At 33.0% G+C, this 16,256-nt stretch overlaps 1 protein-coding gene across 2 annotated transcripts in view; it reads left to right on the plus strand.

The window, feature by feature from the left end:
- LOC130902024 (mucin-2) overlaps positions 1-16,256 on the plus strand; it is a 551,276-nt gene that overhangs the window by 522,036 nt on the left and 12,984 nt on the right. For both annotated transcript variants that reach the window (XM_057813821.1, XM_057813822.1), the window contains exons 3-7: positions 7,716-7,969; positions 9,573-9,964; positions 13,373-13,853; positions 15,131-15,432; positions 15,492-15,733. In XM_057813821.1, the coding sequence (XP_057669804.1) occupies positions 7,716-7,969; positions 9,573-9,964; positions 13,373-13,853; positions 15,131-15,432; positions 15,492-15,733 (1,671 nt within the window). The remainder of the gene's footprint in view (positions 1-7,715; positions 7,970-9,572; positions 9,965-13,372; positions 13,854-15,130; positions 15,433-15,491; positions 15,734-16,256) is intronic.

The following is a 16,256-nucleotide window of genomic DNA, read 5'->3' on the forward strand; positions in this document are numbered from 1 at the left end:
TACTTTTCATTTTTTGTTTGAACAGTTTTTTTCGAATTCCTCTTAGTTTTGGAGTTATTTGTGTTTCCAAATTTTTTTTGTGTTACAAGTTCCAAAATTCCAAAAACATTACACTCAAGCCTTTTTTATAGGTTCCTTACGATACATTTGATTGATACTGCTCTTCAATTTTCATTCGCTAAATAAGTTCATAGGTTCAGTTTTCAAATATTTATATAATACATTCTGTCTATAACTTGGATTAAACATATATTGCACAAAATCTGCTTATATATTGCTGATATGGTAGAAAGTGATAAAAAAACTTTGTTTAATTTCAAAGAAATTTTCAATTTCGTAATGTTTCCGCTGTATGTTTCTCTACTTACCTACTCCCAACTCACAACATACTAAAAAAAGGCAGCAATAGAGAAATTTAATTGTCTTTTATCTTTTTCATTTGTTGGTTGTATACAATTAATCTATAAACCATGCAGAGAGGAAACTAAGTTACATAGTTTCTATATAGTGTGGTGTGAAGCATTCAATAAAACTAAGAACGATAAAAAATTTGCCGTTCTACTAATTTATTTAGCAATATTTTCAAGAAATGGTATTCACACAAGCTGCAATATATGATTAAAAAAACAAATCTGTGAGTGTAGTAAATTTAAATAGTAAAGACGAGTTGACACTTTTTAGTAGCCTCTTATATTCTCCCTGAGAGGCTCTCATTACGGTAAGAGCGTATGTTTTCCAGAAGGTGAGAAAAAACAAATTTCCAATGAAGTGAACAAAAATCTAATAATACTTAAACAAATATAAACAACAATACATTACCTATAAGTCATAAAACTGTAAAATAATGTGTAGTGAATGTCGAGATGAAACAACTTATGTAATTTATAGAGGTATAACGGACGTTTAAGTGCTAATAACCCTTAGCCGTTGGAGCACACACAAAAATACGTGTTATATTGCCTGAATTATAACCACCCAAGAGTGATAAATCAACTTACAATCCTAAGCTGAAGTTTCTGGAACTGTCGGTGATATTCATACTGAACACACTGTTGAGACTACCATTACACCAACCGTTCACCTTCAGTCTCTGAAGACGATAACTTGGTTATCAAAACGCGCGTCAGACAGTATAATTGCGTGTGTATGAATTACAACAATCGATACCTGTTAACAATATAAGGAGGAAAATCATTATATAGATAGTAGATTGCAAAAGAAGAAAATCCTCACTGAACTTAACAGCGCTAGATTTACAGTTCAAGACTACACGGATGATCTAGTAGTGGTAGTAAGAGGCAAGCATGAAGGTATCATCTTTGCCCGGATGCAAACGGCCGTAAACACGATCAACAAATGGGGTATCGAAGAATCGCAACTCGCGATCAATCCCAGCAAAACATCAATAGTCTCATTTACAAGAAGAAGGAAGGCAAATATTAGTGCACCTATCCTCAATGGAACAATCAAATATGAAGTCGTGTACAAAATATCGTCTAGATATAGGTGCAATGTGTCTGTAAAGCCAAAACGACTTTCCAAAACAATATATGATATAATATAATCTACAGATTGTAGAAGAACTTTTTTATTGTGATATGCGATACATGTTATTAAATAATTGAGAAGCAACTGATCTGTAAATTTTATATGATCTCTTCGTATCGAACTCACACAGAATTTAAAATATTATCTCAGACAACTGTGTATGCATAACATGATTCCTCCCGTGAATATTCGTATTTGAAAAACTTATATTTGAATTTTTCGATACAAATTCCACTAAGTTCTTTTCATATATTTTTTGACGTACATTTTTCAAGAATATAACATCACGTAACAATATTAGGAAAAATTTCCAATAAAATTACATATTCCATAAAGATTTTTTGTTGTAAAACAATATTCTTCAATAAAACATTTCTATTATCCGATGCGTGAACGAATATATGGCCAGATTGAAATTGGAAATGTCGAATAAATTGGTTTCCATTGAAAACAGCAATAGCAGTTCTGTATCTAAAATTTGCATAGAAATGAATATATTTCCATAATTCAATTCACTGACTACTATTAGAAAATGTCCACAGGATACTAATTGAGAGCTGAATGGATAAGCTGGTTGTTGAATCAAAATATACCGGTAATGAAGAAATTCACGAGAATCATCCACAAGTCAAAGTCTTTAAAGAGATCATCTTAATAGGACAGACGATGATTGACTTGTGAAAATTTCCACTTCTGGTTCTTTTCTTTCATATGACATATCGTTATCTGCTATTGGCGATAACTACTCTTGAGTCTTCAGTGAGGAAAGACTTGATTTTGAGCCTATCTCAATGGAGCTCAAAGATACAAGATTACGTATTTTCAAGCAGATAAGTGGCTACTGGGAAAAAGAATTTGAAAGAACTTCCTTGTACGCAACTTTCATTCATTTGTTTATCAATTTTGTTATGTATATGTGAATAGAAGAACCCCGTTAAATGATATGGCTACGAGTCGAAAGGTTTAAATGAAGGCTTAAAAAACACTGCTTTTGAAATGGTAGACGATAAAAAATCTTGTTTTTATCATAGGCATTTAAGAAATTAACAGAAACTAGATATACTTCAGAAAAGAATACTTTTGGGAGATACTGACTACTTTTTGACTTCAGCCACTGTAGACTGCAATTTAAGAATTTTATTGTTGTTATTAGGGATGGAAACTGTATTAAAATTTCGATTATGAGGGCAATACTCATTCGAAATCCCCTCAAATGATGTATGATATCATAAGAAAAACAACTGGTTACATATTAATAGTTCCATTTTTAGTTTATACAGTTTATTATGTCTCAGACCGTGTCATATGTTTTTATTGACATGAAACATTATTCTCTAAGTGAGTTCTTTGTTTGTTTGTACCAATATTGAGTCTTTAATTTGAACGTCTACTTGTCACTGTTCACTAAAAATAATTTGAAATAATTTGAGGCAACAGTTACTTCCTGGGTGGACAAATAAGACCATAGTTTTTGTATTAAAATTACTTTGGAATAAACTATTTATTACACAATAAAATAATTGGATAAACTTGGTTGCAGTAATCTGACAACCATACTCGACGAATATCAGACTATTAAAGACCTCGTATCTGTTAACAGACCGCTTTTAAATACTAAAATCCTATTGTACAAAAGGCTATAAATATTTATATGTATGGTCGTTAGAGACATATCGATATAAAATAAAGTACGTAATTTGATACGTTAATGGGGTGTCTAGGGAACACTTGGAATCAATTAACTATGATATGGGTCCCCATTAGGATCGTGTACCATGAGTCTTAATGAATACAATAATCCTTGAATTAGATAGCTAAATTAATAATTCTTCACACTCAATGATATAAGACAAAAATTTGGTAATTCGAGACGATACATTAATGGGGGGTAAAAGAACACTTTGTATCACCCAACCAGATTATTAACAGATCCAATGTTTTTAAAATTGGATAATTTTAAACAGGAAATTATTATGTCAAAACACGTTTTTCGGCCATATCTCAGGAACGGATTATATTAGAGCTTCGGGGAAAAATGGCAATAGTGGAACCAAAAAATATGCAAAAATAATTTTCAGAATTTTATATCCATCACTAGAGGGCGTATTTTAAGATATAAAACTATAATCCAGTTTAAAGGGCAATTTGTATACGATAATCAAATTCAACAAATTCTACACATTTTTTATCACAAGTTTTAGTCTATTTCTTCAAATGTAGTGAGTAGTGGGAAAAAATATCTATGAGTCCGGTTTTCTAATCCGATTTCTATTAACTTGATGTTGTTTGGAAGAGCTTTGGTCCAGCAATACAAAATATTTGAATCCTAAGCAATTTAATTAGCAACGTAAATGCGAAAAGATGTTATTTTGTACATATTTTTCATGTTCCGAGATATTTTGAGAAATGTGTGACTAGCTATAAATTTTCAACCGTCTATTATATGATACTGGTTTACCCAAATGAAAAGGACAAAAGCTGAGCTCTTCCAAATAACATTAAGTTTATCAAAATCGGCTAAGTGGACTTACAGGTATTTTTTAAAAACAAGGTTGCCACTCTCCCTCACCTATTATTTGGAAAAATAGACCAAAAATTGAGAAATAAAAATGCGCAGAATTTGTTAAAGAATTCGATCATCGTTTATAAAGTGCCAGTAAATTGAAATTTTGTTTCTTATCTTAACTACTAAACATAATCAAAATGACTGAACTTTTCCAGTGCTTTCTTTTAACTGTAATCTATAAAATGGAGCGTTTAGTCACTGAATTTATGTAACAGAACGACATTACGAAGCTTTTGCTTCAACGCCTCTTTCTATTTATATTTATTGCCTCTTGATACGACGAACAAGGGGCATTTCTTCGAGATTTATTCACTAGTTACAGATTATTTCTCTTAAAACGTCTTAAACGCTATATAATAAATAACATAGAATGTTAGATCTCCTTTCGATCGTTAACTGTGAAGACTCTTCAGTGACATAAAAGTCACAAATTTATTGAGGTTACTGTATATAGAGCTGAGCGAATACGGGAATTGATTTTACGCTTGACAAAATGTCTTCAAGTGTAAAATGAGCGCCATGCACCTATTACTTCAGCGTCTATAGAAAAGAAATTCCTTAGATTGAAACCTAAAGAAGTTACTCTCTAATCTTGATGAAACTATTATCCTTTAAAAGATTCAGTTCTCTTTGTGTATCTTAGAATTCGAATTTCAATTTCCTGTAATAGGAATTGATGAACTACAAGGCCACATTCAATGGATTTGGGTATCTCTACAATAAGTATTTGCTCCATCAATTAACTGTATTATTCCATGCCTTTCTTGTCAATTATTTAATTCCATAACTTTATAACGTTTAAGTCATTAATTTCAACTATGATTCGCTAGAGGGTACAGATAATTGAATTCTGTTCCAAGGATATCTTTTCCATTCTATTAAAATATCAGATTTCCAGTTTCCGGAGTGACAAAATTTCCCTATAGAGAAAAGAAACATCCTGACATCTCTTATTGGATTTTTCAGATTATTTTTTTCTTAAAAGCAGTCCCCCTGAGGACACGTTTGGATTCATGAATGTATAAAGTTCATCCAGAATATATTTTTTATAGGGGCTTTTGTGGAATACCTCACAAATTCCAAATAATGAAATAGGAAAATCGGAAAAAGTGGTGGGGTGATTTTAGACAAACAGTTCACCTTGACATCAAATCATTCGCTGACTCTTCGGCTTTTAGAGACTCTTTTATATACACTATCTTACTTTCTCGAATGTTCGGTTTCCTGGAAATTTCTAATTTGTCGTAGAGACTTTCTTTGATATTTTCTACATAATATTAAAAGTTTATAAGAACAATGCAAAGTAATTTTCACCTTATAATCAGCGATTTGACCAAACTTCACTATCTATTAATATAATAGAACAGTACCGGCTCCAGAGTCTATATCAGCGAACGAGTTCGTGAAAATAATATATACTGCGTTCCCAGATAGGTAAACTGACCGTTTTATAAGATTTTTAACTTGAATTTCAATTCTTTATGATTGCAGAGTCCTTATTGGTTAAGTAATTAGAAATTTCCAATTTTTCCCCACAGTAAAGTACCTTTCATGTGGCAAATACGATAAAAAGTTATTCAGATATGTTGTGTAGAATCAACATAAAGATCCATAAACTCAACTTAAAAATCTTCAATCGAATATATAATTTCCAATTTTTTTGTTTATTTTAAATCAAACACTGATATTCGTTGCAAAGACTGTTATGATAAATTTTGAAACACCGCGATTGATTTTTTTCAGCATTTCTTTGCAACAATCGACACGAGCTTTTTTTAAAGCGATTGTCCTATTGTGCGATATCCAACGTAAGGAAATATTTTTGACATCCAAATGTTCGTGCATTACTGAACGTATGCGAATGGAACTCATGCCCAAATATCTCTCAGTCTCACTAAATGTCAAATGACGATCTTAAAATATCAGTTTCCTGCTACAACAGCCGATTTGGACTCCCCTTAAGAAATTGAGCCTGTAGTGAAGTGCGACCACGATTGAAATTGGAAAACTAGCGAATGACGATGGCTCTAGATGGTGTTTCATCACCAAAAGTCGACGCGAGTTGATCGACACCTTTCTGTTGGTTCAATTCACGTCGAAAATCATAAAAATTACGTTTTTGACCAAGATGAATGCTACAAGTATTTGTGAACAACTCCAATAGCACCCGTATGCCAACACGCTCTGCCTACGTTCACCTTTATGAATGTCAAACTTCGTTTGTCGTGCAGAGAAGTAATTAAAATTTTAATTTGTTCATTTGAAAGTAAAAAAAATTAGATATTAGTCGAATAAAATTTGCAAAAGAATTTCCTATGATATAGAAGATATTTTATAACGATCGCCAGAAATTTCTTACCTTTTTTCAATTTAAAGTACCGCAAACTCTTATTGTAAAAAATTATTATAAAATTGAGAATTTTTTGTTTTGTGGAATGATTTTTAAGTATGGTTACTTCCAATAATTATATTTTAATCAGATTTCTATCGTAAAATTCTGAAGCGGGGGTCCACTTGATTTGACACACTAGAAGCAAGTGATTGCAGTTTTTTTTTCGTTTTTTCACGAGCAATTTAGAGAACAAGTACAAGCAGCTTTTGGATAACTTCTAAAACGTATTCAAAAATTCACAGATAAATATTTGATTTCTAGCTTCATCAAAAAATTATGATTAATTAGTGTTAAAACAGAAGAAATCAGACAATTCTCATTATATCAAAAATTGAAAATAATATTTGACAACTGATATTTAATTATAAATTTAGTACGAGTTTAGGAGCAACGTATCAATCTCAAATTTCTCGTTAAATTGAAAAAAAAACTACGACTGTGTGCTATAAATAGTTACAAGAGGTCTATGGGGACAATTCTCGAGCGCTTGTTTTTGACTGATGTAAGCGCTTTAGTGAGGGCCGAGAGAGCACTGAAAATGACCAGCGCCCAGGTCGCTCTGTGACTATTTCAACTCCGCAATCAACCAAATTTGGCGTGCAGATCGTTGAATTAGCATCCGCATAATTGCTGAGGCTGTAAACGCCGATAAAGAAACGGGTAGAAAAATTTTACACGGGGCCTAGATGTTAGTTCCAAATTACTTTTTCGAATCACTTTCTCCCATACTTGCCACACAAGAAACACTATTATCTATAAAGCTAAGTTTTTTCATAAACTTCCAAGTTATATATTTATAACTGCGTTGAACCAAATTTCCAATTATTTGTGTTTCATTCAAATATATCAGACTAATTTGAAAACATTTGAAGCCAGCTGTTATTATTGAACTCTAAGATTACAAACAAACGGTAATTTCCAATCTCTAAACAATTAATCCATTTTCTGATGAACAAAAATGATGGATGGCTTGAATTATTCAGTTTCTCGAGTATAGTTTATACTAAACTATATGTTTTATCGAATCATAAGAAACACTCGCACTATATGCATGCCAGTATAAATCTTTCACACATCGTAGCAATCTCGTTAAGAGTATCCACCCCTAAAAACGATTTTTCATCTCTCTAATTACTCTCTAATTTAAAACAAATTTCACGCCTCCTAAATGAAACATGTAATCATTAACAGAATGGTTTTCATTTACAGGCCAGGACTATATTTATACAGGACATCAGAATAGGGGAGGGTTTATTCCCTATCAACAAAACCAGAATCAGTATATCAACCCGTCAGAAATTATCCCTTTCCGACAGACACCGGCTGGATTTCAACCACTAGACCCTCCTGAACACGGAAGTTATTTACATCCTGATCTGCAAACATCGGACCTGCCGGTACATCTCAGAGAGACTTTACCCCAGTATAGATTTCCTTCCACCCCTAGAACGCAAGTGATTAATGTAAGTATAATCCATCTTTCCCTAACGCATGTAGTGATTACTCTGATTGGTTGGGTGTCAGAATCATTTTATCATTATTTGCGTCATTTTTGGATGAGTCTCAAAGTTCTCCATCATAGTTTTCGATTTAATTTAATTGATTCTTCAATAATGAATTTCTGGAATCATAATGAAAAATTTGTAAAAAACCCAATCGCTATGAAAAAACAAACCAGTACAAGAAACAAAAATGTTTTTACATAACAACTACTTTCTTCATCAAAGTCAATCTAATTTTTTAATCACAAGTCCTATCGTATTACGAATTCTTTTTTATATGACGTGGCCGCCTCCTGTATCAAATGTATCTAATGTATCAAATTGATTTTCCATCGTCACAGAAATGCTTTTCGCAAACATCTACTTCACGGTATTTAAGAGATGATAACAAGAAAGATCAAGTCCAAGCTCTAAAAAGAATTTTGAAACATATTTGAATTTGGGCTAGTCTTCTTCTGTTCTTACAGCAGTGTAAGCGTGCGTTATTGTATAAAAGCACACTTACCATCACGATGGACACAATAACACATTCGAAGAAAACCCGGAAAAGATTTCAGCAAAAATATAGACCGAGTAGTTTGCTGTTTGCCATGAGTAAAATCGCACAGAAAGTAAACTGAAAATACTGGACGAACAAACAAAAATTCTGAACACACCACCTGTAGAACAGTTTGATTTAGGAGAAAGCAGCACAGCACCAAACAACAAATATTAAGACTAGTAGAATATAATACTCTAGATTTCAAACAGAAAGAATCCACAGAAAGAGGCAGTATATACGAAACCGTACCTAAAACTTCTGAACACCTAACTCAAAGAGAAGTTTCAAGTAAAGTTGTGTGAAAACAAAACTTCAGAAATAAGTAGGCTTGTTCTAGATAGCTCCTCTGGAGCGCGACAGTAAAGTGCAGGATAGATTTTTATTCCTTCTCTCATGAATTCTAGGACAGCGTCCATTCGACCCGATTTGCATTTTCAATACCTATCGACCACAGAACATCCAGAAACTTATTAGTCCGTGTTATATAAAACTGGATAATATTTGTAAAGTGTTCTAAGATTTCAAAGAATTTGAAAATAAGGAGCAAATGACTTCGATGAGATTATCACTCACCGCAGATTTTTTATAGATCTTTCTTGATCTTTGATCTTCACGTATAATTTTGCCACCTATACGGGACAAGATTCATGATGGATTTCTGTTGCAGAAAGTTCTTTTACCTTTCCATTCCTAACACCTTATTCGAGACAAGTTCCAGCATTATAAGATGAGACGCCTCATTAACAGTATGATCCTTAGACTAGATCATCAACCCGTCATTGCTAAAGAATATTTATTCACACTTTTTCACTTATCATATCGTCTTTAAAAGATATACTTTATTTTCTCAATAGATCCATATTTAATCTGTCTCAGTTCTTTATCCATTTTGAAAAATGTAGCCCGTATATGTTTTTTCTAAATTGATTGTTTATTGTGAGTAAGTGGAAATATACTTGGTATACTAAATTTACTGACTGAAAAATGGAATTGTTCCATTATTCACTAATTTCACTGTTTCAGTTTCCACATAACCCAACGAATCCATACGACCAGTTCTCCTACCAGAACAACAATCAAAATATCAATACACAAAGATTAATTGGTTCCGCATCTTCATTTCAACAAAGGACACCTCAAAATATTCAATACCAAGATTCTACGAACTTGAAACCGACAACGCTGAGACCAAATTATTCCCACCTGTTTTCGAAAACTCATAATAGGGACCCATCGCAAACGGAAACGTTTTTGGGTGAAATTACAATACAAAGTCCTGTAGATCCACCAGTTCATTACGATGATTTTAGACCTAGTAGAACTTATCCAGAAAAAACTGAAGAAGAATTGGAAGACCAGTTACAGGAAAATGTTGGAAATTCGATAGGAGGAAGGAAAACATTCTTGAATCATAGGTATGTTCAATTTTTCTTGACCAAAATAGTTTTTTTCAATTACTATTAATTATGATTAATTGTCGAATTTGTATACTGATATTGTAATTTGTCCGAAATAATTACGTCTAATGGCTTAAAAGTTGTAGTCAATTTTCTATCTGTGTATAAAATGCTGAGAATTAAATATACAAGTCGTTTACAGCGTAGAAGGTACTTTTCAGTGAATATGTCTACAAAATTCCTACAAAAAGCGTGAAAAGACGCTATTGATTTCATGTCAATTGGCAAGTGATGGTGCATTTTGTTCGCATTATATAGTATTCAGCTCTCAAATAAATTTGAACGTGTAGTAGGTAAATAAAGATCGTTCTCCGCATAGCTGTCCAAAGAACTTTCTAAAATAGGAGAAGCGTACTTACAGTTTAGGCAAATGGGTTCAAAGATGAATAAGGAAAGAAGAGTAAATATTTTGAATCCTGTCGTTGAGTCCTACTGCTTAGTCTGAGTAAATATCTAACAGTTCTCTCAAATTAAGCCGCACAACACATATCTCAGAAGGGAAAGACATATCGGAGATGCGACTTAAAAAGGCGTAATAAATGTATTTTTATAACATAAAACTTCAGTTTTAAAAACATTGGTACACAGAGGTAGAAATGTTGAGGCACAGTGGCTTTACTCTGCACCATGATTTAAAGATGATTAGATCACTAGATAATTCTACTGGAGATTATATTTCATTACTAACCATATATAAATTGTCATGAATGGCTAACCGCTGCCGTCCTTCAAAGTTAATGTACCGAAATGGGCAACGTCCGTTTCCCCTTACTCTCTATTCTAAGGTTAAGTCAGAATATTAAGACCATGATTCAATTACCAATGTCGATGTCACTAAAAGCTTTCTTGGAACAAAGCACAAATTTGAATTTAGATGCTTCGAATTTCCTCAAATTATATTTTGTTCCTCACCATAAAATGAAGGATAAATTCATTTTCTACTTAAAACAGGTCAATATTTGTATTAGATATATATTTTTGATTGGAAAATACTCATCTTTAAGGGTAATAATTACCCTTATTATTATAATATTCTGGTAAAAATTGAAATTGAGTGGAAACGTCAAACATCTTGTTTAAAAAAAAATGGAAAAAGATTTTCTTAAAATAAAGTTATATTATTCGGTAAACTGGTAGTTTGCAGCTGGAGAATCTTTATTTGGAGGCGCATTAGAAATACTGGAAAATCGATTTGGAAAAATATTGGAAAATGAAAATGTTATCTTACCCAAATTTTTATTTTAAGTAGATTCATAGCGAAGCAAGGAGCTCTGACCGAACAGTTTGAAAAAGCTAAGAAAATCATGAGTTTATTCTCTAGCTCACACTATAGTCCGGGAGCCAGCAATAGAAATACGCGTACGAGTTCCTCTTAAGAGATAATTGTGTGGGATGAGATGAGAAAAAAAAAATAAATTTGATCGTTTCCTCCCAACTAAAAATTTGTGAAACTGTAACTATCCCAATATCTCGAGGAAAGAATGACTATACTATAGTGTATTGTATGTCAATTGGCCCCTTGAACATGAAAAAAAAATTATATTTCCATTTAATTCCTTTGAAACAAAAATTTTATTGATGATAGCTCATATTTAGATCTGAATAAATATATAGGTCAGCTGGCTATATCTCGGTGGAAAATCCGTCAGCTGAGACTTTGGAAGTTATTACTTAGGAGTTAAGCAGAAGCATCTATTGTATCAGCTGATCAGGTTTTTTTAGCGGGTATTGCTTGGAAATATACATCATACAAAAATCGAATAAAAATTATATAAAATCTCGACACCAAGCAAAAGTAAAATGACAAAATCGCCACAAATTTTCAAAGCTCATATTTTAGTTAAGTCTCTTTCAATAGAAGTTTAGTTCCATTATGCAACAACATTTCTTTCAAACTAGTCTTCCATGTATAGACATCGTACTTGTAGACTGCTCGTTTCTCTACCCTTTTATCTCAATTTACCAATCACCACGTAGTGGAACCACAACCACAACTTTTCAATAAAAAAATTATATATATTCAGTAGTAAAGAATTCTACGTATACGCTTTCAAGAGTCAATGTATAATCGCCAATGATGTGGACTTCATTCAAACTATATTCTTCAAAGCAGGAACTATCGCAATAGACTAAAACACCAGCTTCAGAAAAGTGAAATTTTATTTTATCGTCAGGCAACCTGTAACATGGTGAACGGGTTCCCCAGCCAAATGATCAACGACAATAAAAAATTCTCAAAAAATCTCAAACAAGCTTTATTTCCGTTTTCTTCTGGTCAAAAAATCCTAAATCTCCGCTTTTACTTCTCTGATAAAGTTAGCAAACACAACCCTACAAAACCACCACAACACCAGCCCTGCAGAGGAACAATTCCTATATCAGGGATCACTCCAACGAACCCTTCTCCTATCAAAATTTTCCTTATCCTACCAAATTCTATCCAGCGTATCTCTATGTGTCTCTCTCATAGTCACGATGTCGAAAATATAAATAGAAAATATTAATTCCGGAAAAGAATCCTGACTTTCTGATCGATTTGGAGGCTTTGACACAGGCAATTCGGCACGATTTAGGATGGGTCTATCGGCCGAAAACAAATTTGCAGACTGGGTAGTATGTTTGGACTTGTTTGTAATGCCTTCTATTAAGGTCAAGAAAAACTAAAAATCACTTACATGATCCTTTGGTTTGTTCCAAATCATTGGTGTAGCGAATAGCATATGTATGGGATCTTGTTTAGCCCAACCTGATTGCAGTCTCACATAAGTTACACAATATTTATGTGGTAGTTGTTGATTCTCCGCACACATAACAAAAACGTCGATGGCATGTTTACGATTTAAGACGTTAATTGAATGCAATGTCGAAATAAAGTTATTCACGAAAGCCATGTCTGATAAAAACAGTGTTCACCAGTATAATTAGAAGAAATAATAATCGTTGAGCATCATCTGTGCTGGTACTACCACGTTATTGTTGCAAGTATCACTAATACTTTTCAAGTTAAACCTTTCGTTTTTATGATTTATTTTTCTAGTTTAAAATAACGTAACGAATAATTTTTTTCCTATTCACTTCAAAATATTGTGACAAACTAACTAATAGAGGGACTGAAATCAAAATTTGAGAGCTGTTGCTTGAAAGATGGTTTCTTGGACTAAAAACTGGTACTTCCAAATAGATATTGAAAAACTTTGATGAATCTTTGATCTATTACGCACTGTCATAAGGGTTTAAAATTCTAAAATTATCAAGAATATTCAGCATAGGTATTCGTAATTCATTTCAAAATATGATATAACGTTTTTTATTTTTTGACTAAATAAATCTGAAAAATGATACTCTCAATATAATTTTCTATTTTAGATCGAGAATCGTCGCCCCCGATGCTAATCAACCAACCAACAAAGCATCCGTAAATCAATACTTCGTAGACACCAACGGGGAAGTTTATACTCCAACTAATTCCGAAACAACTTTTCCCACGACACAGACACACACATCTTCGGAACGAAGATCGGTGAATAGAGTCAAAACGAAAAAAACTGTCTCAAAACGACCGAAATCCGTGGATTTGGAACCGCTTTTGGAAGAACCACTAAAATATAATTATGGTAGTAATAACGATGACGAAGTTGAAATAATAAAATCATCAAATACATCTCACGAATATCTTCATCCTCATGAAAGTACCTACGAAACTAATACTAACGAACCGTTTGATAGTACTGAATACTTTTCAGAAGAAGTGTATTCCAATGAAGATATAGGTGAAGAAGGTCATGTCGGGAACTATATTCATGGTAATGGTGATCACAGCTTCGAAGACGAGTCAGTTTTGAAAGAGGTAACTATTTTATTATAACCATAAACCTTTCGATTAAAATTTTAACTTTTATGGATCAAACCTGCAATTAATATACAAGTTATTTTAACGAATTATGAATTTTCAAAGTATCGTTTGTTTAAAAATATCAAAATATTTCACACCAAAAACGTTGTTTATAATTAAAAGTATTTGTTTCAATTTGATATGCACCTAGTCTAAGAAATTTTTATTTTAACCCAAATTCTACAAGTTTATAATCTATAATCACCTTTGAAACTATCTTAGTTGAATCATTGAATCTCCTTTAATGCACGCTTGGTGGTAGGCTTGTTGACTTAGATCTGTGATTTTGAATAACTTCATAGAAAGGTATTTAATGGTGTTAAATCCCAGTTCTGATCACTGAAACGAGAGAATACCTGACCTGGAAATGTCTCAAGCAGAAATTGAAGTGCTCCATGGGCTATTTAGTATGTGGCACTGTTATGTTGGAACCACATATTGGACATATTAATATCATCCAAATTCGGCAGAAGAACTGTGTTATAATGTCGCGATATGGAGTACCAGTAGTAGTCACTGCTTAACTAGACTCATTTTTAAAAAGGTATGGCCCAATTATGCCCCCAGGCCAAAATGCACGCCAAACTGTGACACGTTGTGGATACAATTATTTGTCGACAATCACATTTTGGAGATTAATACACCCAATAAAGTGAAAATTTGCTTCTTTACTTAGAATGACTTTACTCGAAAAATCAGCACAGCACCCATTTGATGGGTCAACAAACTTCTTCGTGCATGGTCATTAGACCTCAGTTGTGGTGTTGATTGAATTTGGTAAGCAGAGAGACGCAGATCTTTAGTGAGTAAACACTATAAAGAGCTTCTTGAGATCTGCAAATTTTGTCCACGACGCCGGATTGAGGTTGCTAGATTGCTACTTGAATGATTTGTTCCTGAACGACCAGTGCGTTTTCGCATCTCCAACGGATCCTGTCTTTAGAAATTTCTCAATTAATCTCTTCATAGTAACAGAGGAAGAACATTTGCATATTTGGGTTTCCTTACTAATAAATGTAAATAATCATGCCTTATGCAAAAAAATATTAATCATACTGTCTTCTAGAAATGGCTCATGAATACCATCCTTACTTTTATTGCTTTCAGCTGTATCCATTCGTAATGGACTAAACCAACATTGTTACTCCAAGATTTTGGTTTTTATCAACAAATTCACAATTACACTGTCCAACGTGCCTAATTCAACAATCATTTTTTTTTTGTATTTTTAGCACGATGAAGAACTTACCACGAGTTCCAAAATCTCCTCGCAAGAATCTTCTTCCGTTGAAGCTACGAAAGCTTCAATTTTTGAAGCTGCACCTCCATCAGTTGAAATATACAAAACAAATGAACCGGAACTAATTACGTCTGTAGTAACGAGTAAAACGGTCATTAACAATACTATATTACCATCAGTAACCCCGAATCCAGTAAAAAGTAGTACCGATCCTGAACTCTTGGTGGAAAATACGACAGACACTTGGGTCGTCGTGGCGTCTGTTCAAACGAGCAGGAGTGTTTCGGGAGCAAGGTAATTAAAGTAAAACTATATTTATTATTATTTTTATTACAATACATCTTAACTCCTAGGTACTTACCATCTTCAATAGTTGAACAAGATGTAAGAGTGAAACTTTTAAATGAACATTTGGAAGAAGAACATCATACTACACTAAAACCTTCACAACCTGAAGAAGATTCATATGAGGAATTGACAACAAACACAGAAGAAATTACCACACCCACTCCATCTAAATTAAAAACATCAACTGAGAGTCTTAACGATATATTAGACAGAGTACAATCAGATTTGTCCAGTGGAGTATTGACAGGTAAATATTTGAATAGTTCACTCTATAATATTCTTAGAAGTACCTGGATTTAGTATTAATAATCTGCGAATTGAGCATAATCAACGACTTCAAACAGGATTAATTCGAATAATGTTATGTTTTATTCACTCAGATTAATGCATGAGCGATGAGAAAAATCTCATAAATTCATCTATTATAAAACTTTCTAATGTTTGCGATGTGGACAGAAAAGTTTCAGTAAAATCTAAAACTTTCTTAGGTGCCACTCATTACCCATTCTAGTTTCAGGAAACACCTACCAAATTATAGCATATCTTCATAATTTTAAACTAAATGTTTACCTCCTCTTTCATGTTCCACGTATGATTGAGATTCGTTAATGCAATCCCTTGAGTAAGAAACATATTTTTGTCAATCGGTCATTTGTCAGGATCTAGCTTTTTCCATGGCTTGGTGACTAGCTGGAAAGCTGTAAAATGTGACCCTATTATTTAGTTACATTCTGCTCTCCCAGACTAAGTGATGTCATCACTTGTAGGAC

The sequence above is a fragment of the Diorhabda carinulata genome, chromosome X, assembly GCF_026250575.1.
Source record: "Diorhabda carinulata isolate Delta chromosome X, icDioCari1.1, whole genome shotgun sequence".
In the NCBI taxonomy this organism is placed as follows: domain Eukaryota; kingdom Metazoa; phylum Arthropoda; class Insecta; order Coleoptera; family Chrysomelidae; genus Diorhabda; species Diorhabda carinulata.